The sequence below is a fragment of the Leopardus geoffroyi genome, chromosome E2 (assembly GCF_018350155.1).
Source record: "Leopardus geoffroyi isolate Oge1 chromosome E2, O.geoffroyi_Oge1_pat1.0, whole genome shotgun sequence".
Taxonomy (NCBI): Eukaryota; Metazoa; Chordata; class Mammalia; order Carnivora; family Felidae; genus Leopardus; species Leopardus geoffroyi.
In genome coordinates this window covers 22,722,501-22,750,251 of record NC_059335.1, presented here as the reverse complement: position 1 = coordinate 22,750,251, position 27,751 = coordinate 22,722,501, and the positions used below count along the sequence as shown (strand labels likewise).

Here is a 27,751-nt window from a genome sequence, read left to right as displayed (position 1 = left end):
TAACCATTTGAAAAAAAGTAATAGAAATTTAACACAGATACATTTTAATCTTTAATGTGTCTCCCTTCTCACCCAAATTGTAGATCCTTTACAATGTAAATCCTCCTTTCAAGAATGTTTTCATTGTTTAATATAACCTTAACAATTTATTTAGACTTTTTAAGAGAATACTTTGAAAAAAAATCATTATCATTCCTTTCTTTGGTAATAAGACTTTCCTCTTTACCTGTATATAATCTGTGCCTATATTTTCTTAATTTTAGAGATAAAAGCCCAGGCATCCATCAAGCTAGTGGGTTTTTAACAAAGAAGCAATGCAAAGAAATAAAACAAGGCATGTTATATTTGAGTGATGATCCCTGCAGCATATGGCATAAGGCTTGGTAGCAGAGGAGAAACTCAATAAATGGTGAAATGAATTAAAACAAAGATTTTCTTGAATTCTTAATAGGAAGTTCTAATGTGGGTATGATGGACTAAAAATCATTTCTAAATAAGATTATATAGTTACTTAGATTCCAGAATCTTTGGGTTTTATAATTTCTTAAATTAAAAACTTAAAATAACTCTGTCCCAGATTAATCCAGATATTAATATGAATGTAAAGCCCTTTTCCTCCCCGCCCCCCCCCCCCCCCCAATTATTTGATGTTTCCTGCTTTTTATGTTTAGGACATTAGGTAAAGGAGAGAGAATGGAGATTTAAAAAAACCCAAAAAACCCTACAGGCTTAATGTCACTATTTCTGCCTATTCCAGCTTACTACTTTTAGTTGAAAATTAGCAAAATCTTATTTCAATCAGTTATTTACATTTTATTTCCTTTTTTATTATATAAAGATGAATGTTGGTTTGGAGACTTTCTTCTTCCCTCAAACAAGGAATATAGAACTTTTTTTCTTTACAAAGATTTGTCAGTTGCGTTTAAGACGAGGATTAAAAATATGGACTCACTCTCATATTCCCTCCATCTCCTTTTTAATATTTTATTATGAAAATCTTCAAACATACAGAAAAGTTGAAAGAATTGTGTAGGTGAACCTTGATCATATACCTATCCTTATCTCAAGCCGTTAATCCCTTTTTCCCTGATGCATTTCAAAGTAAGTCAGTGTACTTCACCTGTAAATACTTGAGCATTCACATCATTTAACTTGCTCTCATACTTTTCACAGTTTTATGAAAATAAGGTGTTTCTTATGGGATTTATCCTGATTCATCCTTAAGGTTAAAGCTAATTTGTAGTTGTGCTGTGTCCTCCTTTGCTTCTGCTTTTTAAAAAGGTGCTTTTCAAGGCGTATAGCACATGATTAGCAAGATTCAGAAGAAGATTGTAAAGTTTCTTACATATGACTTAGTGCAGTGCTTTAGTTCTTATTTAACTTTTTAAAAGATTTTTAGGTGGGGCGCCTAGGTGGCTCGGTCAATTAAGCGTCCGACTTCGGCTCAGGTCATGATCTCACGGTCCGTGAGTTCGAGCCCCGCGTCGGGCGCTGTGCTGACCGCTCAGAGCCTGGAGCCTGTTTCAGATTCTGTGTCTCTCTCTCTGCCTCTCCCCTGTTCATGCTGTGTCTCTCTCTGTCTCAAACATAAATAAATGTTAGAAAAAAATAAAATAAAAAGATTTTTAGGTAATCTCTATACCCAACATGGGGCTTGAATTTACATGTGATCAAGAGTCACATGCTCTACTGACTGAACCAGCCAGGCACCCTGAATTCTTATTTTCTATAAGGAAAATTGCAGGAGGATATCTGTTGTAAATTAAATCTTCTTTATTAGATAACTTTTAAAAGTTAAGAATCGAAGCCTGAACCTAATCTGTAAGTATCAGATATGATGAAGACCTCCAGGTCTGTATATTATAAGTAAGTAGGCTTGAGTGGTTTATCTCTGATGATATCTGTGTTTTATTTCCATTTGAAAAAAAATTAAGCAATTCCCTCTTCTGAATACATATTTAAATATGACTACAGTGTCTAAAAAGTACGTGTTTCTAAGTAGTAAAATAGAAAAAACAAACTCTTCAAATTTTGGTGCAAATAAAGATCCCCTACTTACCTTCTGTAACACAATAGTTCTTAGATTCATTCTTGTATTTTCTGCTGCATAGGCTTTATGATCTTTAATGGGATTATTTAATCCCTATTAGAGGGACTATTTGTAGAATAGACAAACTCTTTGACCAAAGTGCTTGATCCTGGATATTTCTACTAGTGGGACCTTTAGAGAAAGAGTTTCTCAAGCCATAATTTCTCCCAGGGACACTGCTTGTCTCCTACTTGCCTCCCTTCAGAAAATAATTCTGCATGGGCTGCATTTTAAATTTTTTCTTTTCTTTTTGTTTTTGTTTTTGTATTTTTAGAAAACAACTCCAAATTTATAAATAGCAACTCTGATCTTAAACTGTTCTCCAGTATATCCACAGCTTTGTTCTAGAGAGAATCGGTGATACATTTAAAACTGAACATACTTGATTTGGAATATTGACATGGATCTCGTCAGTGGTTCAATCTATTATTCTTTTAATATACAAAAGAGATGTTTTAGGGAGTCTCCTTTTTCCAGGTGTAGTTACTAAAATAAAACATACTGAATGCTAACTTTAGTTTTTTTAATCTTATATATTTATTTTTATTTGTTTTTATTTTTATTTACTTTTATTTTTATTTTTATTTATTTGAAAATTTTAAAAAAACATTTTACTTATTTTTGAGAAGCAAGAGAGCACAAGAGTGAGCGTTGTGCGGGAGGAGCAGAGAGAGAGGGAGACAACAATTAAAGGAGGCTCCAGGCTGCATTGAGTTGTCAGCACAGACTGATGTGGGACTCGAACCCACCACATGAGATCATGACCTGAGTTGACGTCAGATGCTCAACTGACTGAGCCACCCAGGCGCCCCTAATACTAGCTTTTTAGCAGGCGCAGAAACATTTAGACATCTAAGCTGATGTATAGTCCTTGAGCATTTACTGAATTACTTATCTAAAACATACAAACTGTTAGTGTTTGTTAGATTTAATAATGAGTGTTTACTCTGTGCAGGTATTGTACCAAATCAGTTCTTTATAGACAGTATCCCATTTATTGCTCACACCAACCCTATCTCCAGAAGCCCCCTGAATGGTAACATTTAGCTCTACTGTCCTTCAAGAAGTCCTGCTCTTTGTATCAAATTGAATGAATTTAACACAATGGAATTTTACCTTAGTGGGTAATAGTCTTTCTTGAAAATTTTTAAATTGGTGTTTTTTGATAGCTCATGAAGGATGTTAGATACTCAACATAGATGTTATTGCTAAACCCTTTTTCTCTCTCTTGAACCTGAGAGATAGTTAGGCATTATTCAGGTTTTTACCACTGAAAATGTTAAGACTAGGGTTAGTCTTAACTGGAGCTGGATTCACCCCCTAGCCTGACTTCAAAGCCAAGCTCTTTCTGGTATGTAGCCCTGGGCATGAAGCCTTTTTAAATCATTTTATTTTTATAAAACTTATCCAGAAGGATGATTTTTCCCCCCTTAAACAAATAGAATAAAGACATTTTATGTTTATAAAATATTTTGAGGGAACATTTTACAAAAGCACTTGAACAGTAGAAAATAAAAAAGCTCGCGTGAAAGAATGTAGGTCAGAAGACCTAGGATAAATTCATTGCTTGCTGCTCTTTTTTTTGATCAAGGCACTCTGATTTCTCTTAAATTGTGGTTTTCCCATCTTCCTTCTCCTTTTTTTGAATAAGGAAAATGTTGATGAGTGACATTTACTACAGGAATATTTTTAGGATGAATAACATAGTATATAAGTGAAATTCCTTGATATTTTTCAGACCAAATAATTTTTATTAATTATGCTCCTCTTGCTTTATGGGCACGGAGGAGTAAACTGAAATCAATTCCAGGATGTTTTTAGAGCAGTCATTTTTATTATCTTTAGAGCGATTATCTGTGTTGCAATTTATTCTAATTTCAGTTTGGCAATATCTACATGTTTTTAAAAATTACTTGCTGAATTGGTGAGTTTTTGTTATTTTTTTGTAAGTTGAAAACACCCCTTTGCTTTAAAATTTTGCTGTGCACACACTGGTTTAGCCTGCAGCCTATACTCGCAAAGAACCCTTTGAAAACCTAATTTTCAGAGAAGGTTTGAAAACAGGCATCTGCATGAAGGACTGTTCATTTCCAACAGGTGTAAGAACTGGGTTCATAATGTGGAAACATATGACCATCTCTGCTCCTATATCTTTTGGTTGTTTGAAATTAATTTATTAGGTAGCTCTGTCTTGGTATATCTGAAACAGGCTCCAAAGCCACATTTGTATTACCTCTACCTAGTGTTTTCTAGCTCCTGGTTGATTCTCCCTCAACTTAATCACATTAGTATGAATAACTGAAGGGTTATTACACAGTTTTCAGCTTTAAGGTTTCAGAGGACTGAAGCATCTGGTCGAATTTTGGGTTTATGCTTTCTGCTCTGCAGCCAGAGCTTATTTCCTCAAGTTTTATTAAATCCCTTCTTCCTTCATTGTAAGTCCCTCTTTCCTCTAAACATCAGGCCTTTCCTCAGTAGTATCTCCTTTATTTACATATTTTATTTAGTTCAGATGATCTTCTACCTTACGAAACACTAATTCTCAAGACGTGTGTTCTAGTTCTAAAACCAAAGTCCTTGAAAGGCTTAATTCTTTGATAACTCTATGGTTGAATAATGCCACTGCTAAGCTTGGTAAACATAGGATTTTAAAATTAAAAAATACTTTAATATTTAAATTGCTAAAATTGGGTTTTTGATTAGTTTGTCTTTTGATACGTAGTCTACTCGAGGAATTGTTAATTTGTGTGTTCATTTAGTATCTGCTATTTTTTCATCAACAGGAAGAAGGTAGATAATGACTATAATGCCCTTCAAGAAAGACTCAGTACCTTGCCTGATAAGTTGTCTTATAATATCATGGTATGTTTGGTGTGTTGCTTTTAAAGTAGTATGCTGTTTCTTATAAAGATACTATGTAAAGAAGATGTTTCTTTGCTTTATGTATATTGATTCACAAATTGACAAGCTAATAGTATCTGAAGTAACTACCATAGCAAGAGAAGTTGTTTTACTTTAAAACAATCCACTAATTGTTGTAATAGTTGGTATTTACTTTTTTCTTTTTTTTTTCAGATTTATATTAAATTATCACATTTTGGTAACACAAATGGCATAAATGTTAGAACAAAATTTGACAGATTTGGTATGCAAATTTACTTGTGTTAGAAAACTGTAATTAAGACAGAAATATGGCACTTAGTCGTTTCCTGGTAGCCAGAGCAGGAATAGACCATAATGTTGTATAATTCACAGAATTACATCCTAGAACATTGATTTTTTTATAAAAAGGTACTGCTGATTTTTGTCTGAGTGATCTTCGTATTGACATAGTGATCTATTTGTGAGCCCTGGATTAGATTCTTTCATTGCATGAATTTTCTTTTTCATGAAGACTTTGTTCTTAATTGCACTAGCCCAAATGTTTTGTAAATGTATTGTTCTTTATTATACTAGCCCAATTATTTTGTAAAATTTGTAGACTCATTAAAGCTATTTGTTAATTCCAGCTTTGTTTAAAAATGGTTATTTTTTTAGAAATAATTTTCAGTTTTTTTTAATCAAAGGTATTCTTTATTAACTTAATATTTCATTATTTGCTTTCATTTAGATTTATGAATGAACACAAAGTATAAACATTCAGAGACAGTGCTAATTTCTCTGAAAGCTTATGTAAATGTGCAGATTGCTTTTCTTGTTTTAACATTGATTTATTAAACTAAAGCAATTTTGTATATGTTTTCCTAGTGTAACTTTAATGTTAAATTTCTATGAAGTTGACATTTTTTCTTAGTGTCAGCACAGAGCTTTTTAATGCTAAGTGTCATAAAATGTATTTTTTAGTGTTTTTAATTTTTTTGCCTCCCTTCCTCTCTCCCACATCCATCCTCTCTCTCTCTCTCTCTCTCTCTCTCTCCTTTCTTTCAACAATAGGTACCATTTGGCCCCTTTGCCTTCATGCCAGGAAAACTTGTCCATACTAATGAAGTCACCGTTTTACTTGGGGACAATTGGTTTGCAAAGTGCTCAGCAAAGCAGGCTGTGGGCTTAGTCGAGCATCGGAAAGAACGTATGTACCAGTTACAAATGATGTATCCCTGCTGGGTGTTTATTAGTTCACAAAGTGCCAAGCTGATACTAAAAGTATTGTTCATGATGTATTAGTCCAGACTATTTGTGATTCCGTTGAACTGTAGGTAGTTTGAGTAGAACCAACATTTGAGAATGTAAGCTGGAGAATGGAACATCTGAGTTGGAAAACCCACCCACATTAGTATTTTTCAGAAATTACAAAGTATAAAAGTTGTTAATATGTGGTTTTATGAGTAGAAGTTGGGAAGACATAAGATTTGGGGTCGTTTTACATTTTATAATTTGTTTCAGGTGCTTCCATAAACTTTTGCTTTTAATTCTTTAGTACACAGAAGGAATTTTCTTTTCTTGTTGAACTAAGAGAGATACCTATTAGCAAAAGTAGAAACAATTTTTAAACATGCTTTTTGGTTTAGAAGAAGTCATATTTTCATCTTACAGAGGAGTCCAGGTGTGGAGAAGTTGCTACCCAAAACAGGGCCCTTATACTTGTTCAGTGATTTGAGGCCTCTGCCTCATTTTATTGAGGTGGTTCTTTAAGTTTTGTTTATCTGTGATACTGTTTGTTGGTGTATACATATGCACATACACATGTTATAATTGGATGGGTTTGGCTTCAGTTCTAGCGTAGTTGCATTTTAAAATTAGATTTATTTAATATCTATGTTTTTATTTCTGTAAAGCTTAAATTGATAGTATAATATCACCCCTACCTGCTTTTTAACCTTCTAGTTAAATGTGTGTTTGAAAATAAATTTTTGAGGATTCTTCTGTATAAATGAGGTCATATAGATAAAAAGCGGCTGAGTTTTCTAAAGCTGAAATTATTTCTCTTATACATTTGAGTGGGTACTAGTTAGAGAACTCATTTACTCAGTGAAATTGTGGGATCTATATTTGGATACTCTAATTGCAAATCAACTCCTATAAGTTTATAATTGATAACATATTTTGATCTTTTGTGACACTAATCAGAATCTTATTGTTAGGCCTGTATATAATTTCTAGCAATGGTAATTCTTTTGGCATTACTTCATGAAAATAAGTCATGTACATTAGAGGAAAAAGAATGAGCATAATTCTTTCTTAAAGGCCTTCCTTAGTGGGGAAAGCATTCTTATTTACTAGGGTGGCTCTGCTGATATGAAATCAGTTCATAGTGTTCATTTTGATTATCATATGGATATTTCAGCAAAGAAATCTTTAGAAATCAGTTATGACTTCATATATTAATGAGAGAATGCTTCTAGTAGAATAGAGCTCTAGAATAGAGAAGCATGTTTTGGTAAATCATTTTCCATTGTTAAAAATGTTTTTGGGAAATGACCAAACATGACTTTTGGGATCAGTGTTGATAAAAAATAATTTTCAGAATACATACCTATACATTACCTTTGAGAACCTATTATAAATTCTGAAAAGTTGTTTTATTCACACAGTTTTATACTCATTTTAATAACTAAAGAAAATGTTTAGATATATTGTGATATCTAACATTTATTAAGAAAAGATACTTTATTTTTCTTATGGAAGAAGAAATATAACAAATTAAACACGCAGTCACCTACCTCACTGTTGATAGGGTAATTGGAGGAGGTGGAGGGAGGTCTGCATGTTTCAAAAGTAGTCAAAATTAAGGACAAGAATGGACTTACAAAAGGATTCAGAGGAGGTGTCTCTAAAGGAGATGATCTTTAAGAGTGGCTCATTCTTTTGTGCTCACATCTTGCATTTTTGCCATTTAACATGAATATGATCAGCTTTTTAAAATTTTTTCAAAAATTTTAAGATTATTAGAGTGCAATTGACTTTTTAGTTTGGTATACTGTTCTGTGAATCACGACATAAGTAAAAATTTATTTAACCATTGCCACTATCAGAATATAGGATACAGGATACACTAGTCAGGGCAAACTCCCTCATGCTTTCCCTTTGTGGTCACACCCTACCTTTGTAAGACCTGACAATCACTGATCTGTATCTATTACTATTAATTTTACCTTTTCCAGAATGTTGCAACCTTCTGAGACTGACTTCTTTCACTCACCATAATGCCTCACTTAAGTTGTACTGTGTATGAAAAGGTCATTCTTTTTTACTGCTCAGTATTTTTCCATTATATTCACGTACCACAGTTTTTCTGTTCATCCATTAGAGGACATTTGGTTTGCTTTCATTTTCTGGAATTACGAACAGAGCTGACATGAACCTTTGTGCTTTGTGTTACTATTAAATTTCTTTGCTGTTGATAAAACACCTACAAGTTAGATTACTAGGTCATATGGTGAGTGTGTGTTTAGTTTTTAAGAAACTTTCAAGCTCTTTTCCAGAGAAGCTGTATTGTGTAACATTCCCCCAGTCCTAGCAGGTATGAAAGCCCTAGTAGCTTTGTGTCCTCACCAGCATTTGGTGTTATTTTTAAAAATTTAAGCCATTTCAGCAGATGTAAAGTGGTTTTAATTTGTATTTCCCTAATGGCTAATGATGTTGAGCATTGATTCATGTACTTACCTGTCATTTACGTATCCTCTTTGATCTGTTGAAGTCTTTTGCTCATTTTTAAAAGTTTGGTTGTATTTTTTTTTTTTTCAACGTTTATTTATTTTTGGGACAGAGAGAGACAGAGCATGAACGGGGGAGGGGCAGAGAGAGAGGGAGACACAGAATCGGAAACAGGCTCCAGGCTCTGAGCCATCAGCCCAGAGCCCGACGCGGGGCCCGAACTCACGGACCGCGAGATCGTGACCTGGCTGAAGTCGGACGCTTAACCGACTGCGCCACCCAGGCACCCCAAGTTTGGTTGTATTTTGTCTTACTCTTGAGTTTTGAGAGTTCTTCATATATTCTGGATACAAGTTGTTGGTTAAATATGTGATTTGCAAATATTTTTCTCAGGATGCATCTTGTCTTTTTATTCTCATAACAGTTTATTTCCAGAGCAAAGTTCTTAATTTTGAAATCTAGTTTATTTGTTTCTTTTATGGATGATGTGTTTGGTGTCGTATCTAGAATGCTTTACCTAATCTCAGTTCATGAAGATTTTCTGTTTTCTTCTATAAAATGTTTATTTATTTATTTTTTTTAAATTTTTTTTTTTCAACGTTTATTTATTTTTTTTGGGACAGAGAGAGACAGAGCATGAACGGGGGAGGGGCAGAGAGAGAGGGAGACACAGAATCGGAAACAGGCTCCAGGCTCTGAGCCATCAGCCCAGAGCCCGACGCGGGGCTCGAACTCACGGACCGCGAGATCGTGACCTGGCTGAAGTCGGACGCTTAACCGACTGCGCCACCCAGGCGCCCCCTTCTATAAAATGTTTATAGTTGAACATTTTATACTTGCATCTGTGACCCATTTTAAGTTAATTTCCGTACAAGGTGTGAGGTTCAAGTCTCAATATTTTTACGTACGGATGTCCGGTTGTTCTAACGTCATTTGTTGCAAATCCTTTCTTCATTCAGTTGCCTTTGTACTTTTGTCAAAAGTGAATTAGTAGTCCACATCACAAAAGGATACCATTTCGTCCCAACTAGAATAAGCTGTAATTAAAAAGACAGACAATAACTTGTATTAGAGAGGATATGGAAAACTCAAACCTCATATGTTGCTGGTGGGAATGTAAATTGGTGTAGCCACTTTGGAAAACAGTTTGGAATTTTTCATAAAGTTAAACATTGAGTTTACCATATAGTTCTTTTCCACACCTAGGCAGTATACCCAAGAGAAAGTAAAAACATGTGTCTGCACCGAAACTTGTACATGAATATTAGTAGCATTATTCGTAATAGCCAAAAAGTGTAAACAACCTAAATGTCTGTCACCTAGTGAATAGATAAATGTGAATGTTGTTTGGCAAGAAAAAGAAATGTGCCTTGAAAACAATATGGTAAATGAAAAAAGCAACAAAAGACTACATATTATATGATTCCGCTTATATGAAATATGTAGAATAGGCAGTTTATAAAACAAAAACTCTATTAGTGGTTACTTAGGGCTAGGAAGGTATGGGGGAAATTGGAGAGAGACTTCATTTCTTTGAAAAGGTTGTATTTGGAGATGGCACAAAATTTAAAGGATTTCTTTGAAAAATAAGTATCCCTTCTCCTGTCCCTTAGCATCCATTTGGTCAACTTGGAGACATTACTGTTATCAGGATCATACCATTTTGTGTGTTTGCATCTAAAGACTTATGCATTCCTAGCCCATTATATACACACCTACTGAAATGGTAGCATGTTTTTTCTACATCTTGCTATCTTTGTTAATGGCTGCAGAGCGTTGTATGGGTATGACATAATTTATTTAGCTACTCCTTTTTTGATCATAATGATAAATAATAAGATTATCTCCCACTCAACTGACTTCCCTCCTTTTCCCCCATTCTCCCTCACCTTTTCTCCCTCTATTCCTTCTTTCCATCTGTTTATTGTGGTAAAATGTACATAAAGTTTATCATTTTAGCCATTTTTAAAGGTACAGTTTGGTGGTATTAAGTGTATTTATGGTGGTTGTTTAACCATAATCACTATCCATCTCAAGAACTTTTTCATTTTCCCAAACTGAAACTCTGTATTATAAACAATAACTCCTCATTCCTCCCTCCCAAGTAGCACCCGGTAAGCAATATTCTACTTTTTCTGTCTGTGAAATTTGTTTATTCTAGATACCTGATATAAATAGAATCATAATATTTGTCTTATAGTGACTAGCTCATTTCACTGAGCATAATGTTTTTAGGATTCATCCATGTTGTAGAATGCATCAGAATTTCCTTCCTTTTTAAGGTTGAATTATATTCTATTGTGTGTATATATATATATATATATATATATATACATTTTGTTTATCTGTTCTTATGTCAGTGGTCACATGGGTTGTTTTTACCTTTTGGCTGTTGTGAACATGGGTATAAAAAATATCTGTTCAATTCTCTGCTTTTGACTGAGGTATATATTCAAAAATGGAATTGCTAGGTTGTATGGTAATTCTATTTTTTTTGATTCAATAATTTTAATGTTCATTCTTGATATTAAAAATTAAATAGGACTAGATAGACATTTCCTTAGCCTGATATATATTTATATATCTCAGCCAAGAAGACTGCTTGCCAAATGGTTTGCCAAATGACTTGCCAGATGACAAGCACTCCCAATAAAGAACATGGCAAAAACTTCCATTTTTACTAAAATTATCTAACATAGGTCTGAAGGCACTAGTCAATAATTCTGAATAAGAAGAATCATCAGGGGACTTGAGCAGTCACAGAAAATCTTACTATAAAGTATTGTAATTAAGAAGTATATAGACACTGGAACAGAATAGAGAACACAGAGGAATCCACATATGTATGTAAATCTGAAAAAAGACAGAAATGCCATTGCAGGTCAAGAGATAAAGAATAGCTTGTTCAATAAATGCTACCAAGTAGGACTGCCAGGTAGAATACAGGATGCTCAGTTAAATTTAATTTTCAGATAAACAACAAATAATTTTTTAGTATGCATGTCCAAAATATTGCATGGGACATACTTATACTAAAACATTATTCATTTTTATCTGAAATTCAAACTAAACTGGTTATTTTATGTATTTTTTTATTTGCTAAAATCTGGCAACTCTAGTGCCAGGCCAGTGTTACTCATGTGGACAAAAGTTAAAATGGATTTCTATCTCATTTTCTGAGATAATTCTTTTTTTTTTTTCTTTTTTCCACATGGTAGGAGTTTAATCTTATTTTTTTTATTCTGTTTAATTTATTTTTTAAATTTACATCCAAGTTAGCATATAGTGCAACAATGATTTCAGGAGTAGATTCCTTAATGTCCCTTAACCATTTAGCCCACCCCCCTGCCCACAACTCCTCTACTAACCCCATTTGTTCTCCATATTTAAGAGTCTCTTATGTTTTGTCCCCCTCCCTGTTTTTATATTATTTTTGCTTCCCTTCCCTTAATGTCCATCTGTTTTGTCTCTTAAAGTCCTTATATGAATGAAGTCATATGATATTTGTCTTTCTCTGACTAATTTCGCTTAGCATACTACCCTCTAGTTGGATTCACGTAGTTGCAACTGGCAAGATTTCATTCTTTTTGATTGTCGAGTAATACTCCATTGTATATATATACCACATCTTCTTTATCCATTCATCCATCTATGGACATTTGGGCTCTTTCCATACTTTGGCTATTGTTGATAATGCTGCTATAAACCTTGGGGTGCATGTGTTCCTTCGAAACAGCACACCTGTATCCCTTGGATAAATACCTAGTAGTGCAATTGCTGGGTCGTAAGGTAGTTCTATTTTTAATTTTTTTGAGGAACCTCCATATCCAGAGTGGCTGCAGCAGTTTGCATTCCCACCAGCGGTGCAAAAGATCCTCTTTTTCCGCATCCTTGCCAATGTCTGTTGTTGCCTGAGTTGTTAATGTTAGCCATTCTGACAGGTGTGAGGTGGTATCTCATTGTGGTTTTGATTTGTGTTTCCCTGATGATGAGTGATGTTGAGCATTTTTTCATGTGTCGGTTGGCCATCTGGATATCTTATTTTCAGAAGTGTCTATTCATGTCTTTTGCTCATTTCTTCACTGGATTATTTGTTTTTGGGTGTTGAGTTTGATAAGTTCTTTATAGATTTTGGAGACTAACCCTTTATCTGATATGTCGTTTGCAGATATCTTCTCCCATTCTGTCAGTTGCCTTTTAGTTTTGCTGATTGTTTCCTTTACTGTGTAGAAGCTTTTTATTTTGGTGAGGTCCCAATAGTTCATTTTTGCTTTTGTTTCCCTTGTCTCTGGAGACGTGTTAAGTAAACAGTTGCTGCAGCCAAGGTCAAGAGCATTTTGCCTGCTTTCTCCTTGAGGATTTTGATGGCTTCCTGTCTTACATTGAGGTCTTTCATCCATTTGAGTTTATTTTTGTGTATGGTGTAAGTAAGTGGTCCAGGTTCATTTTTCTACATGTCGTTATCCAGTTTTCCCAGCACCAGTTGCTGAAGAGACTGTCTTTATTCCATTGGATATTCTTTCCTGCTTTGTCAAAGATTAGTTGGCCATACATTTGTGGGTCCATTTCTGGGTTCTCTATTCTGGTCCATTGATCTGAGTGTCTGTTTTTGTGCCAGTACCATCCTGTCTAGATGATTATAGCTTTGTAAAAAAAATTTTTTTAATGTTGTATTTATTGTTGAGGAAGAGCCAGAGACAGAGCATGAGTGAGGGAGGGGCAGAGAGAGAAGCGGGACACAGAATCTGAAGCAGACTCCAGGCTCTGAACTGTCAGCACAGAGCCCAACGCGGGGCTTGAACTCACAAGTAGTGAGATCATGACCTGAGCCGAAGTCGGACACTTAACTGACTGAGCCACCCAGGCACCCCTGATGATTACAGCTTTGTAATACAGCTTGAAGTTCAGGATCCTGATGCCTCCAGCTTTGGTTTTCTTTTTCAAGATTGCTTTGGCTATTTGGGGTCTTTTCTGGTTCCATACAAATTTTAGGGATTGTTTGTTCTAGCTCTGTGAAGAGCTGGTGTTATTTTGATAGGTATTGCATTGAATATGTAGATTGCTTTGGGTAGTATTGACATTTTAACAATATTTGTTCTTCTGTCCAGGAGCATGGAATATTTTCCTTTTTTGGTGTGTCTTCAATTTCTTTCATAAGCTTTCTATAGTTTTCAGTGTATAGGTTTTTCACCTCTTTGGTTAGATTTATTCCTAGGTATTTTATGTTTTTTGGGGCAGTTGTAATTTGGGATCGATTCCTTGATGTCTTTTTCTGTTGCTTCATTGTCAATGTGTAGGAATGCAACCAATTTCTGTACATTGATTTTATATCCTACAACTTTGCTGAATTCATGGATCAGTTCTAGCAGTTTTTGGTGGAATCTTTTGGGTTTTCCATATAGAGTATCCTGCCATCTGTGAAGAGTGAAAGTTTGGCCTCCTCCTGGCCGATTTGGATGCCTTTTATTTCTTTGTGTTGTCTGATTGCTGAGGCTGAGACTTCCAATACTGTGTTGAGTAACTGTGGCGAAAGTGGACATCTCTGTCTTGTTCCTGACCTTAGAGGGAGCTTTCAGTTTTTCCCCATTGAGGATGATGTTAGAGTTGGGTCTTTCATATATGGCTTTTATGATCTTGAGGTACAATCCTTCTATCCCTACTTTCTGGAGGGTTTTTATCAAGAAAGGATGCTGTATTTTGTCAAATGTTTTCTCTGCATCTATTGAGAAGGTCATATGGTTCTTGTCCTTTCTTTTATTGATGTGTGAATCATATTAATTGTTTTGCAAATATTGAACCACCCCTGCATCCCAGGTATAAATCCCACTTGGTCATGGTGAATAATTTTTTTAATGTATTGTTGGATCTGGTTGGCTGATACCTTTTGAGGATTTTTGCATCCATGTTCATCAGGGAAATTGGTCTGTAGTTCCCCTTTTTAGTGGGGTCTCTGTCTGGTTTTGGAATCAAGGTAAGGCTGGCCTCATAGAAAGAGTTTGGAAGTTTTCCTTTCATTTATGTTTTTTGGAACAGCTTCAAGAGAATAGGTGTTAACTCTTCCTTAAATGTTTGGTAGAATTCCCCTGGAAAGCCATCTGGCCCTGGACTCCTGTTTTTTGGGAGATTTTGATTACTAATTCTAATTCTTTACTGGTTATGGGTCTGTTCGAATTTTCTCTTTCTTCCTGTTTCAATTTTGGTAGTGTATATGTTTCTAAAAATTTGTCCCATTTCTTCCAGATTGCCCGTTTTATTGGCATATAATTGCTCATAATATTCTCTTATTATAGTTTTTATTTCTGCTGTGCTGGTTATGATCACTCCTCTTTCATTCTTGATTTTATTTATTTGGGTCCTTTCCTTTTTCTTTTTGATCACTGGCTAGTGGTTTATCAGTTTTGTTAATTCAACCAGCTTCTGGTTTCATTGATCTGTTTTACTGTTTTTTTTTTTGTTTGTTTCAATAGCATTGATTTCTGCTCTAATCTTTATTATTTCCTGTTTTCTGCTGTTTTGGGGTTTTATTTGCTGTTCTTTTTCCAGCTCTTTAAGGTGTAGGGTTAGGTTGTATATCTGAGACCTTTCTTCCTTTTTTAGGAAGGCCTGGATTGCTATATACTTCCCTCTTATGACTGACCACCTTTGCTGCATCCCAGAGGTTTTGGGCTGTGGTGTTATTATTTTCATTGGTTTCCATGTACTTTCAAATTTCCTCTTTAACTTCCTGGTTAGCCCATTCATTCTTTAGTAGGATGTTCTTTAGTCTCCAAGTATTTGTTATCTTTCCAAATTTTTTCTTCTGGTTGCTTTTGAGTTTCACAGCATTGTGGTTTGAAAATATGCACGGTATGATCTCAGTTCTTCTGTACTTGTTGAGGGCTGATTTGTGTCCCAGTATGTGATAGAGATGGAGATGGAGAACGTTCCATGTGCTCTGGAGAAGAATGTATATTCCACTGCTTTAGGGTGAAATGTTCTGAATATTTCTGGTAAGTGCATCTCGTCCAGTGTGTTATTCAAAGCCATTGTTTCCTTGTTGATTTTCTGTTTAGATCTGTCCATTGTTGTAAGTGGGGTGTTGAAAGTCCCTTACTATTATGGTATTGTTATCAGTGAATTTCTTTATGTTTGTGATTAATTGATTTGTATATTTGGGTGCCTCCACCTTTGGATCATAAATGTTTACAATTATTAGGTCTTCTTGGTGGATAGACCCCTTACTTATGATATAATGCCCTTCATCTCTTGTTACAGTCTTTAGTCTATTTATTTTTGGGACAGAGAGAGACAGAGCATGAACGGGGGAGGGGCAGAGAGAGAGGGAGACACAGAATCGGAAACAGGCTCCAGGCTCTGAGCCATCAGCCCAGAGCCTGACGCGGGGCTCGAACTCACGGACTGCGAGATTGTGACCTGGCTGAAGTCAGACGCTTAACCGACTGCGCCACCCAGGCGCCCGTACAGTCTTTAGTCTATAAGTATGGCTACTCCGGCTTTCTTTTGTTGACCATTAGCATTATAGATGGTTCTCCATCCCCTTACTTTCAATCTGAAGGTGTCTTTAGATCTAAAGTGAGTCTCTTGTAAACAGCATATAGATGGATCTTGTTTTCTTATCCATTCTGTTACCCGATGTCTTTTGATTGGAGCATTGACGTTTAAGAGTGTGTACTGAAAGATATGAATTTATTGCCATTATGTTGCTCGTAGAGTTGGAATTTCTGGTGTTGTTCTTTGGTCCTTTCTAGTCTTTGTTGCTTTTGGTCTTCTGTATGTATGTATGTATGTATGTATGTATGCATGCATGCATGCATGTATGTATGTTTTCTCCCCTCAGAGAGTCCCCCTTAAAATTTCTTGCAGGACTGGTTTAGTGGTCACAAACTCCTTTACTTTTTGTTTGTCTGGGAAACTTTTGATCTCTCCTTCTATTTTCAATGACAGCCTTGCTGAATAAAGAATTCTTGGCTACATATTTTTCTGATTCAGCACATTGAATATACCCTGCCACTCCCTTTGGCCTGCCAAGTTTCTGTGGATAGGTCTGCTGCAAACCTGATCTGTCTTCCCTTGTAGGTTAAGGACTTTTTTTCCCTTGCTGCTTTCATGATTCTTTCCTTTTTTGTGAATTTGAATATTTTGTGAATTTGACTATGATATGCCTTGTTGACGGTCGGTTTTTGTTGAATCTAATGGGAGTCCTCTGTGCTTTTGATATGTCTTTCCCCAGGTTAGGAAAGTTTTCTGCTATGGTTAACTCACATAACACTCCTATCCCTTTTTCTCTCTCTTCCTCTTCTTGGACCCCTATGATTCTGATGCTGTTCGTTTTTAATGAGTCAATGATTTCTCTGATTTTTAAATCGTGCTCTTTTGCCTTCATCTCCCTCGTTTTTTTCTGTTTCATTATTCTCAATAAATTTATCCTCTATATCGCTGATTCATAGCTCTGCCTTATCCATCCTTGCTGCTGTGGCATCCGTTCGAGATTGCAGCTCAGTTACATTTTTTATTTCATTCTGACTAGATTGTACTTCTTTTATCTCCATAGAAAGGGATTCTAATCTATTTTCAACCCCAGCTAGTGTTCTTATTATCATGATTCTAAATTCTGTTTCAGACATCTTGCTTGTATCTGGGTTGATTCAGTCCCTGGCTGTCATTTCTTCCTGCTCTTTCTTTTGGGGTGAATTCCTTCGTTTCGTCATTTTGAAGGAGGAAAAGGAATTAATGAGGTAAAAAAAAATTAAAATAAAAAAATTAAAAACAACACACACACATACAAAAGAATCTAATAAATGGTGCTAGATCCTAGGTGTGTTTTGGTCTGGTTGTTGAAAGGAACTTGATAGATTAGGGAAAAAAGGGGGGAAAAAAGGAAAATGTTTGAAAATTTGAAAAAATGAATACAGTGAAATAGAATAAAATGAAATTAAGGAACTAAAATAGAATTTTAAAAATTTACAAAAAAGTAAAAAATACAGTAAAAATTAATATTTTTAATAAAAATTGAAGATAAAAATAAATTTTTTCTTTATTCAAAAAAAGAAATGAAATGAAAAAGAGGAAAAAAAAAAAGAAAGTTGAATGGATGGGCCAGCGAAGAGTTTGAAATATGATTGAAATTACATTGTTTTCTCCTGGAAGTCAAACTGAAAAGCAGTTTATAGTCTGTAAACTAAGCTGGTGGAGAGACTTGTGTTCCTTAACAGTGAGGTTGGCCCAGTTGGGTGTGGCTTAGTGTAAGGGCTCTATTTTCCACTAGATGGCACTGCTTAGCTTACTGGGGTGGATTGTTGTGGCACTTGTAGGTGTGTATGTGCATACATGGCAGGAGTGAAAATGGCGTCACCCAGCTACCCAGTCTCTAGTATCAGAACTCTGTTCTTCCCGATCAGCAATTGCACACCTGTCCTTTGTCTCCGGCTTCCGTCCACTCCCTGCTTTTACACTGTCCGTGACCAAGCTGTCAGGTTGCCAGGCGGCACCTCCCTCCTGAGTTTTATCTCAGATGCAGCTGTGTTTCCCAGTCCCTCACTTCCTAGGGACTGAGACTTTGTCCCACTCAGAACTTCTGGGGAGGTTTCACTGAGCAATGGCTGGGTTCCGGCCACACCCAGGAACATTTAGGGACCAGGCTGCTGCCGATGCCCAGAGACTGCGTCTGGCTGCCAGCCCACCCCAGAAAATGTTCACACGATTGTGTAGCAGGAGTGTTGCAGGAATTATGGAAAATCTCAGTACACATCTGGCACCAGGCCTCACCCTTAACGATCTTGTTCTAGCACCAGCAAATTTAGTTGTTCTCTGGCATCTGCTGGCACCGTTGACTGTGGGGGTCCACACAGCTTCAACCAAATGTCCTCCCAGCAGGGGAACTGTCTGTCCCCTGTGACCCGAGGACCCCGGACCTCACTCTGCTCCTGGAGATTTGCCTTTCCCACAAGAGCACTGCCGGATATTGAGCTGTGGAGTTTCCAACTCTGCGCTCCCGTTTTTATAGAGTCTTAGTGGAATCTAAACCTTCTCCTTTCTCCTTTCTGCCTTTTTAGTTCAGTCCCTGCATCTGTTTCCACTTTTCCACTTTCTCTCTAGCTGCTTTTGTGGAGAGGGGTGCTTTTCCCCTACTCTCTCTGCAAGCAAAAACAGCTCCCTGCCCTCTGTGGCTTCTCTGTCCCCCAGTTCACCTCTCTGCGCCACGTACCTGCTGAGTTCTTTGGTTCAGGTTGTACAGATTGTTGTGTTAATCCTCTAATCAGTTTTCTAGGTGTGCAGGATGGGTTAGTGTTGATTTGGGTGTATTTCATGGATGTGAGACACAAAAAAAACTTCCATGCTGTTCCCTGGTAATTCTGTTTTTTACAGAGCCACCATATTATCTTCCACAGTTGTTGAGCCATTTTACATTACTGCAGTGTACAAAAGGATCCAGTTTTTCCACATTCTTGCCAACTCTTTGTTTACTATTTCTTTGATTATAACCATCCTAATGGTTTGATTTGCATTTCTCTAATGACTAAAGATGTTTGTTGAGTATTTTTTGTGTGCTTATTGGCCATTTGTAGAAAAATCTTTGGAGAGATGTCAATTCAAGTCCTTTGCCCATTTTTAAATTGGGTTGTCTTGTTGAGTTATAAGAGTTCTTTATATATTCTGAATAGTAGTCCCTTATCAGATATATGATTTATCAGATATATATTTTCTCATTCTGTGGTTTGCCTTTTCAGTATATTGATGATGTACTTTGATGCACAAAAGTTTTAGATTTTGATGAAGTCCAGTTTGTCTATTTTTTTCCTTTTGTTGCTTTTACTTTTAGTGTCCTTTCGAAGAAATCATTGCCAAATCTAATGTCATGGAGCTTTCCTCCTATGTTTTCTTCTAAGAATTTCATAGTTTCAGCTCCTCATTTTAGGTCTTTCATCCATTTTCAGTTAATTTTTGTTTATTGTGTAAAGTAAGGGTCCAAGTTCATTGTTTTGCATGTGGCTATCCAGTTTTCCCAATAGCATTTGTTGAAAAGACTGTCTTTACCCCCATTGAATGGTTTGGCCCTGTTGAAAATTGTTTGGAAATACATGAGGATTTATTTCCAGGTTCTCTATCCTATTTTATGATTTATATGTTTGTCTTAATGCCAGTACTATATTGTTTTGATTACTCTACCTTTGTAGAAAGTTTTAAAATCAAGAAGTATGATCTTTGATCTTTTTAAAGACTGTTTTGACTATTCAGGGTTTCTCAAGATTGTGCATGAATTTTGGGGAGGAATTCTTCTGTTTCTGCAAAAATGTTGGGATTTTGATAGGGATCGCGTTGAATTTGTAGATTGCTTTGGGAAAAATGACATCTTAACAGTATTAAGCCCTGTAATCCGGGAACACAGGATGTCTTTCCATTATTTGTGTCTTCCTTAAATATGTTCTTTCAGCAACATATTTGTAATTTTTAATGTATAAGTCTTGTGCCTTCTAGGCTAAACTTATTACTAAATATCTTTTTAATGCTATCGTAAATGGAAATTATTTTCCTAATTTCCTTTTTAGATTGTTCATTGCTAGTGTACAGAAATGCAACTTATTTTTGAGTGTTAATTTTGTATTCTGCAACTTTGCTGAATTTATTAGTTTTTTAACAGAGTGTATGCGTGTGTGTGTGTGTGTGTGTGTTTGTAATGTTTTGGGTTTCCTACATATAATATCATATCTGTCAACAGAGATAATTTTACATATTCTTTTCCAATTTGGATGCTTTTTATTTCTTTTTCTTGCCTAATTGCTCTCACTAGAACTTTTAGTACTGTGTAGATACAATAGTAGGCATCCTCCTACTTCCTGATCTTTGGGGAAAAATTTTCAGTCTTTCACTATTGAATATCTTGTCAATTTGGGTTTTTCATATATGACTCTTATTATGTTTAGGAAGGTACCTTCTATTTCTAGTTTCTTGAGTGTTTTGTATTGTGAAGTAGTGTTGGATTTTGTCAAAGGCTTTCTCTGCATCAGTTCAGTTTCAGGTGTACAACATAAAGGTTTGACTTACACATGTTGTGAGATGATTACCCTAATAAACTTTAGTTAACATCTATCACCTCATGTACATATATTAAAAATAAATAGACAAAAAAATATTTTTTATTACTTGTTATGACAACTCTTAGGATTTACTGTCTTAACAACTTTCATATATATCATATAGCAGTGGTAATTTTAGTTATATATTACATTCCTAGTTTATTTCTCTTATAACTAGAAATTTGTACATTTGGACCACCTTCCTCCAATTCCCCCAGCCCCCTATTTGTTGGCATTTTGTTGAGGAATTTTTGCATGTCTACTCATAAGGGATATTAGCCTGTAGTTTTCTTTCAGTGTCTTCGGTTGGCTTCACAGAATGTGTTCCTTCCTCTTCAGTATTTTGGAAGAGTTTGAGAATTGATGTCATTTTTTCCTTGAATGCTTGATGGAATTAATCTATGAGGCCATCTGTTCCTGGGCTTTTCATTGTTGGGAGGTTTTTGATTACTGATTCAATTACCTTCTTACAGGTCTATTCAGATTTTCTATTTCTTCTTACATCATTTTTAGTAGTGCGTTTGTTTCTAAGAATTTGTCCATCTAGTCATCCAGTTTGTTGGCATTCAGTTGTTTGTAGTATTCTCTTATAATCCTGTTTATTTCTGTAAAATAAATAGAATTGTCTCCACTTTTGTTTCTGATTTTAGAGATTTGAGCCGTGTTTCTCTCTCTCTCTCTCTTTCTCTCCCTCTCTCTTTTTTGGCCCATCTGGGTAGAAGCTTGTCAATTTTGTTGGTCTTTTCAAAAAAGCAACTTTCAGTTTTGTTGATTTTTCTCTATTTTTGTATTCCCAGTTTATTTCCATTTTAATATTAGTTGTTCCTTCTATCTGCGAGCTTTCAGTTTAGTTCAGTTCAGTTTTCAAGTTCCTTTTAAAGCATACAGTTAGGCTATGATTTGAGATCTTTTTTTTTTTTTTTTTTAATGTTAGGTATGTTTACCAGATGTAAATTACTTTCTTAGCAGTGCTTTCACTGCATCCTGTAAGCTTTGTTATGTTGTATTTTCCATTTTCATTGGTTTCAAGGAATTTTCTAATTTCTTTTGTGATTTCTTCTTTGACCCATTAAATCATGTTGTCATAAATTTCCATGTATTTGTGAATTTTTCACCTTTCTTTCTGTTACTGATTTCTAGTTTCATTGCATTGTGATTGGAAAAAAATACTTTGTATGATTTCAATTTTTTATTTTATTTTATTTATTTTAAAGTTTATTTTTTGAGAGAGGAGGAGGGGCAGAGAAAAGGAGACAGAGTATCTGAAGCAGGCTCTGCACTGCAGAGAGCCCAAAGGGGGGCTCAAACTCACGAACTGTGAGATCATGACCTGAACCAAAGTCCAGTGCTTAACTGACTGAGCCACCCAGGCACCCTGTTTTATATTTTTTTAAATTTTAGTGCATTACTGGTTTCAGGAGTAGAATTCAGTGATTCATCATTTACATACAATACCCAGTGCTCATCATAAGTACCTTCCTTGGTATCCATCACCCATTTAGCCCATCTTCCACGCACCTCCCTCCATAAACCCTCAGTTTGTTCTCTATCATTAAGAGTCTCTTGTGGTTTCCCTCTCTTCTCCTACCCCTCCTTCCCATATGTTCATCTGTTTTGTTTCTTAAATGTCACATATGGGTGAAATCATATGGTATTTGTCTTTCTCTGATTGACTTATTTCATTTAGCATAATACATTCTAGCTTCATCCACGTGATTGCAGATGGCAAAATTTCATTGTTTTTGATGGATGAGTAATGTACCACATCTTCTTTATCCATTCATCAGTTGATGGACATTTGGACTCTCCATAGTTTGGCTATTGTTGATAATGCTGCCATGAACATTGGGGTGCATGTACCCCTTCGAATCTGTATTTTTGTATCCTCTGGGTAGTGGTTTCAAAATTTTAAAGACTTGTTTTGTGGTCTATTATATGGTCTTTCTTGGAAATGTCCCATGTTCTCCCTAGAAGAATATGTATTCTGTTGGATAGAGTGTTCTGTACATGTATGTTAGGTCCAGTTGGTCTATAGTTTTGTTCAAGTCCTCTATTATTGCTCTTATTTTTTGTTCAGTATTGATGTCTCCAACTTTTATTGGAGGACTATTTTTCTCTTGGATTCTGTCAATTTTAGCTTCATATATTTGACACTATGTTGTTAGGTGTGTATATGTCTATAACCATTATATTTTCTTGATAGATGGAAACTTTTATTAATATAAGATATCCTTTGTCTCTGAAAACTTTTTTTGATGTAATGTCATATTTTGTCTCATTAGTATAGTCATTCCAGTTCTCTTTTGGTTACTATTTTCATCAAATGTCTTTTCCATCCTTTTACTTTCAACCTGTTTTGACTCTCTTGTTGACCACATATAGTAGGATCCTGTTTTCTTTTTTTTTCTTTAAATTTTTTAATCCATTCTGCCAAGCCATGCTTTCTGTTGGATTTATTATCACTACTTGTAGGGCAGGGTTTACTTTTGTCACTTTTAAAATTTGTTTTCTCTTAGAGCTTTAGTGTCTCATTTCCTTCATTATTGCCTTTCTTTGTGTTTAGTTGATTTTTTTTTCCTTTGTGTTTAGTTTTTTTTTTTTTTTTTGTAGTAAAATATTTTGATTCCCTTCTCACTTCTTATGTTAATATTTTATACATATATTTTTTGTGCTTACTATGGATACTACATATAACATCCTAAGGTTATAATAATGAAATCATTTTTTTTTTATTATTGTTTTTTTTTTTTTACAAATTTTTTTTTTTCAACGTTTATTCATTTTTGGGACAGAGAGAGACAGAGCATGAACGGGGGAGAGGCAGAGAGAGAGGGAGACACAGAATCGGAAACCGGCTCCAGGCTCTGAGCCATCAGCCCAGAGCCTGAAGCGGGGCTCGAACTGACGGACCGCGAGATCGTGACCTGACTGAAGTCGGACGCTTAACCGACTGCGCCACTCAGGCGCCCCATAATGAAATCATTTTGAATTCACATTGATTATTGATGACACGTATTACATCTTTATACATTATGTACCTGTTAACATAGATTTGTAATGATTTTTTATGCATTTCTCTGTGTATCCTGTAGGAAGTAAAATGTGGAGTTTACAAACCATAATGACAGTAATACTGGTTTTTATTTTTGCCCATGTTTACCTTTCGTAGAAATTTTTTTATCTTTGTATGGCCTCGAGTTATTGTCTAGTGGCTGTTCATTTCAACCTGAAGAATTCTTAGCATTTCTTGTAGGGCAGGTCTAGTGATAAGGATCTCCTTCAGCTTTTGTTTATCTGGAAGGATAGTTGCAGGATATAGAATTCTCAGTTGACAGTTTTTTTTTTTATTTTTTTTTTTTAAGCTCAGCGCTTTAAATATTTCAGCCCACTGCTTTCCAGCCTTCAAGGTTTCTGCTGAGAAATCTGCTCTTGTATTCTCATTGAGGATCCCTTACATGTGATAAATTGCTCATCTCTTGCTGCTTTCAAGATTCTCTCTTTATCTTTCAAAAGTGTGATTATGTGTCTTGGTATTGGTCTCCAGGTTTATTCTATTTGTAGTAACTTGAGCTTTTTGGATTTGTCAGTTCATGTTTTTCACCAAATTTGGAAACTTCTGGGCCATTATTTCTTCTAATAATTTCTTTGCTACTTTTTTTCCTTTTGAGACTCCCTTAATTTGTATATTAGTCCACCTGATAATATCCCATATGTCCTTTAGGCTTAGTTCACTTTTTTCCATTGCTTTCTCTGCTCCTTAGACTTGATAATTTCAAATGTCCAATCTTCAGGTTCACTGATTGTTTCTTTTGCTTGTTCAAATATGCTGTTGAATCCCTGAGGTGAATTTTACAATTCAGTTATTATTTCCACTGTAGAATTTCTGTTTGGTTCCTTTTTATAATTTCGGTCTTTACGTACTCTCATTTTGTTAATGCATTTTTCTCTTTATTTCCTTTAGTTCTAGTTCTTTGAATTTTTCTTTAGTACACCTGATGCCTTTGTTTCTTTAGGAATGGCTTCTAGAGATATATTTTGCTCTTTTCTATGGACCAGATTTTTTTGTCTATTGTATTCCTTTTGGTATCTGATGGAAGTTTTAAATTTTGATGGACATTTGAAAAAACAGTCATCTGGATTTTTGGAATAAAGTAGATATGCCCTGAGCCTTCTTATAAAACCCAAAGTGAAAGGTTATGGTGTTTTCTGTGTTTTCTGAGCATGTGTGTTTCTTGGACCTGTGTGGGGATTTTTTTTTTAATATTCTGTATACATAGCTGCTATTGAATGTTTTAGTTTACAAAGAATCTCACCTCTACTTCTCTTTGTGGTCTCAGATTGTATGTTGTATGGCTCTACCCCTAATCTCTTGTGCCGGGTTCCTGTGGGCCTATAGTTTCCCTGTAGCCTCCCTGCAGCTTTCATGATCAGTGCCAGCTATTTTCCCCCAACTGAGGTCTGGCTTAGGTGAGACAGATACCAGTTATTTAGTCAGCCCCTGGACAGATAAGAATGTTGCAAGTAATGTCTGGGCTATTCTCTGTGGTCCAAGGGAAGGAATAGGGTTCTGGGCTGCCACATTCTCCAGACCAGAGCTGCTTCACGTTGGGGAGGAGGTGGCTAAAGGAAGTAAAAATGCCATGACATTTCCTGCTGTTTTGATTGTGACTTTTTCTTGGTTGGGTGTTTGCTTGGTTGTTGTAGACCTTTGACTATTTTTCAGAGCTCTTCTAGTTAGTTTCTGATTGTTCTTGAATGTTTTCTGGTTGCAGTGGGCTGGGGAGACAAGGGCTTTTAGAGCTTTTTAGTCTGTAAGTTTGCTCCTTATTGTTTTAAGGGAAGATTTTATTTTCCTTTGGACATGGGAAATTTTTGAGCATGTTTATAATAAGCATACTGAGTGATTAACAGTTTAAGAGAAAGAAATGATACAAGATCCTAGATGTGATGGGGTTAAATGTACAGAAAATGTAGCTTTGGAAAGTGTCAATGAAGAAGAGAAAGGAGCAAAGATAGATGAAGAATATTTGTGTTAGTGAAGTTAAAGGTTCAGATTTTCATAGAAATAAAGTCAAGTTTATTTAGAAGTGTGAGAGGTTAGAGGGTTAGGAAGTATGTGTAGAATATGTGTTGTGGGAAATGTGATATGGCCATCAGCAATTTTATGATTTATCTTAATGAGGCAATATGTGTGTTCTTGTGTATCTTCCATGAGGCATACATATTTTAAGTTCATTGGTATTTTGTTATAACTTATGATTTTGGCTTTATAGTTTATGATTTGATTTTATCTATATAATACTTAAATATATATTTATGATTTGTGTTTTATCTATATAATAAATGTCTGTAACTTTAAAACATCATGTATTTTCTGAAAACATAATGAAAAAGTAGTAGGGTCTTGCTCAGTCCCCCTTAGCTTCCATTTCCCATTCCCCAGAGGTAATTACTTTCAGTCTCTTGGCTAATCTTTTGCTCTTTTCTTTTTATCCATATTTCCCAAGTTATTTGTTATATTCTACTTTCTTGACTGTTTTTCAGTTTTATGTAGTATTTGTTAGATCCCTGCCTATAATTAAAGGCTAGCATTTAAATCATTTACATGCTCTTCTCCCTGTCCCTGCTCCCCAAATCGTTTTAATATTATTTTATTATGATTTTTGTTAAATCATTGTTCATGCTTAGATTTAATTCCATTTCAATTATTGTATACCTCTTCATTTGAAGTTAACTGTTTTTTGTTTGTTGTGTAATGACATGTGTCTTTCATTAATTCACTCAAACACTTTAATTTTATTCTTAAGAGACCTGTGTACTGGATGGAGTTCTTCATAGTCTTGCTTCAATTTGGCCGGGCTTCTATCTTGGAAAACAAAACAAAACAAAACAAAACAAAACAAAACAAAACAGTCATCTTCCTGGTGTCTTCCTTTACCATTATACTGCTATTTATTCCTTGTTCCCTGGTTCCCATGGCATCTCCTTTCAGGTTTTACTCATTTTGTTGGTGTATATAGCCTTTAGTAACTTTGTGTGTGGGAGATACATGTTTTGAAATTTTGCATGTCTGAAAATATTTTTTGTACTCCCACCTTTTTGTAACCAGACTGTTAGAACTGTAGGTTGTTTTTTTTTTAAACAATTTTTCCTTCAGAAATTTGAAGGTATTCTGTTACTTTTTGTCTTATGTATTGCTTTTGCAAAGTCTGAAGCCATTCTCCTTCCTCTGTATGTAACTTGCTTTGTTTTTGTTTTTAGAAGCTCTAGGTTTCTGTCCCTATTCCCCATGATCTGAAATGCCACTGTGATATATATATTATGTTTCTTTTAAAAAAAATTTTTTTTTTTTACATTTATTTAGTTTTGAGAGACAGAGACAGAGTGTGAGCAGGGGAAGGGCAGAGAGAGAGGGAGACAGAGAATCAGAAGCAGACTCCAGTCTCTGAGCTGTCCGCACAGAGCCCGACGCGGGGCTTGAACCCATGAACTGTGAGATCATGACCTGAGCTGAAGTTGAACGCTTAACTGGCTGAGCCACCCAGGTGCCCCTACCTCATTGTGCTTCTTTTAAAATTTGTTTGCTAGGTATTTGATGGGGTTCTTCCAAGGTGAAGATGCATGTCCTGCAGTCCTGGAAAAGTTTTAATATTATTTCTTGAATAATTTCCTTCTCCTGTTATTCATGTCTTTGTCTTTGTTAAAGTTTTGAAGTGATTTCTTTTTATTTTTGGAATCATGAATTTTTAAAAATATTTCTGTACATTTTAATTGCTAGGAGCTCTGTATTTTTGTTTGCTTTGTTATTTTTTGAATGTTCCTTTGGTATAGCATACTGTTCTTGTTTCATGAGTACAGTATTGTTTTTTTGGATTTTCAAATTTTCTTCATGCATTGTTTTTGTTTCCTCTGCAGTGCTTTTATTTATTTATTTGTTTATTTTTACTTTTGTTCTCCCTTTTTTCCTTCCCTCCCTTCCTTACTCTTTGACATT

The 27,751-nt window shown here is 35.3% G+C and overlaps 1 protein-coding gene across 3 annotated transcripts in view; it reads left to right on the top strand.

Moving 5' to 3' along the window:
• URI1 (URI1 prefoldin like chaperone) overlaps positions 1 to 27,751 on the top strand; it is a 101,700-nt gene that overhangs the window by 56,594 nt on the left and 17,355 nt on the right. For all 3 annotated transcript variants that reach the window (XM_045442599.1, XM_045442601.1, XM_045442598.1), the window contains 2 exons: positions 4,873 to 4,951; positions 6,023 to 6,158. In XM_045442599.1, coding sequence (XP_045298555.1) covers positions 4,873 to 4,951; positions 6,023 to 6,158 — 215 coding nt within the window. The remainder of the gene's footprint in view (positions 1 to 4,872; positions 4,952 to 6,022; positions 6,159 to 27,751) is intronic.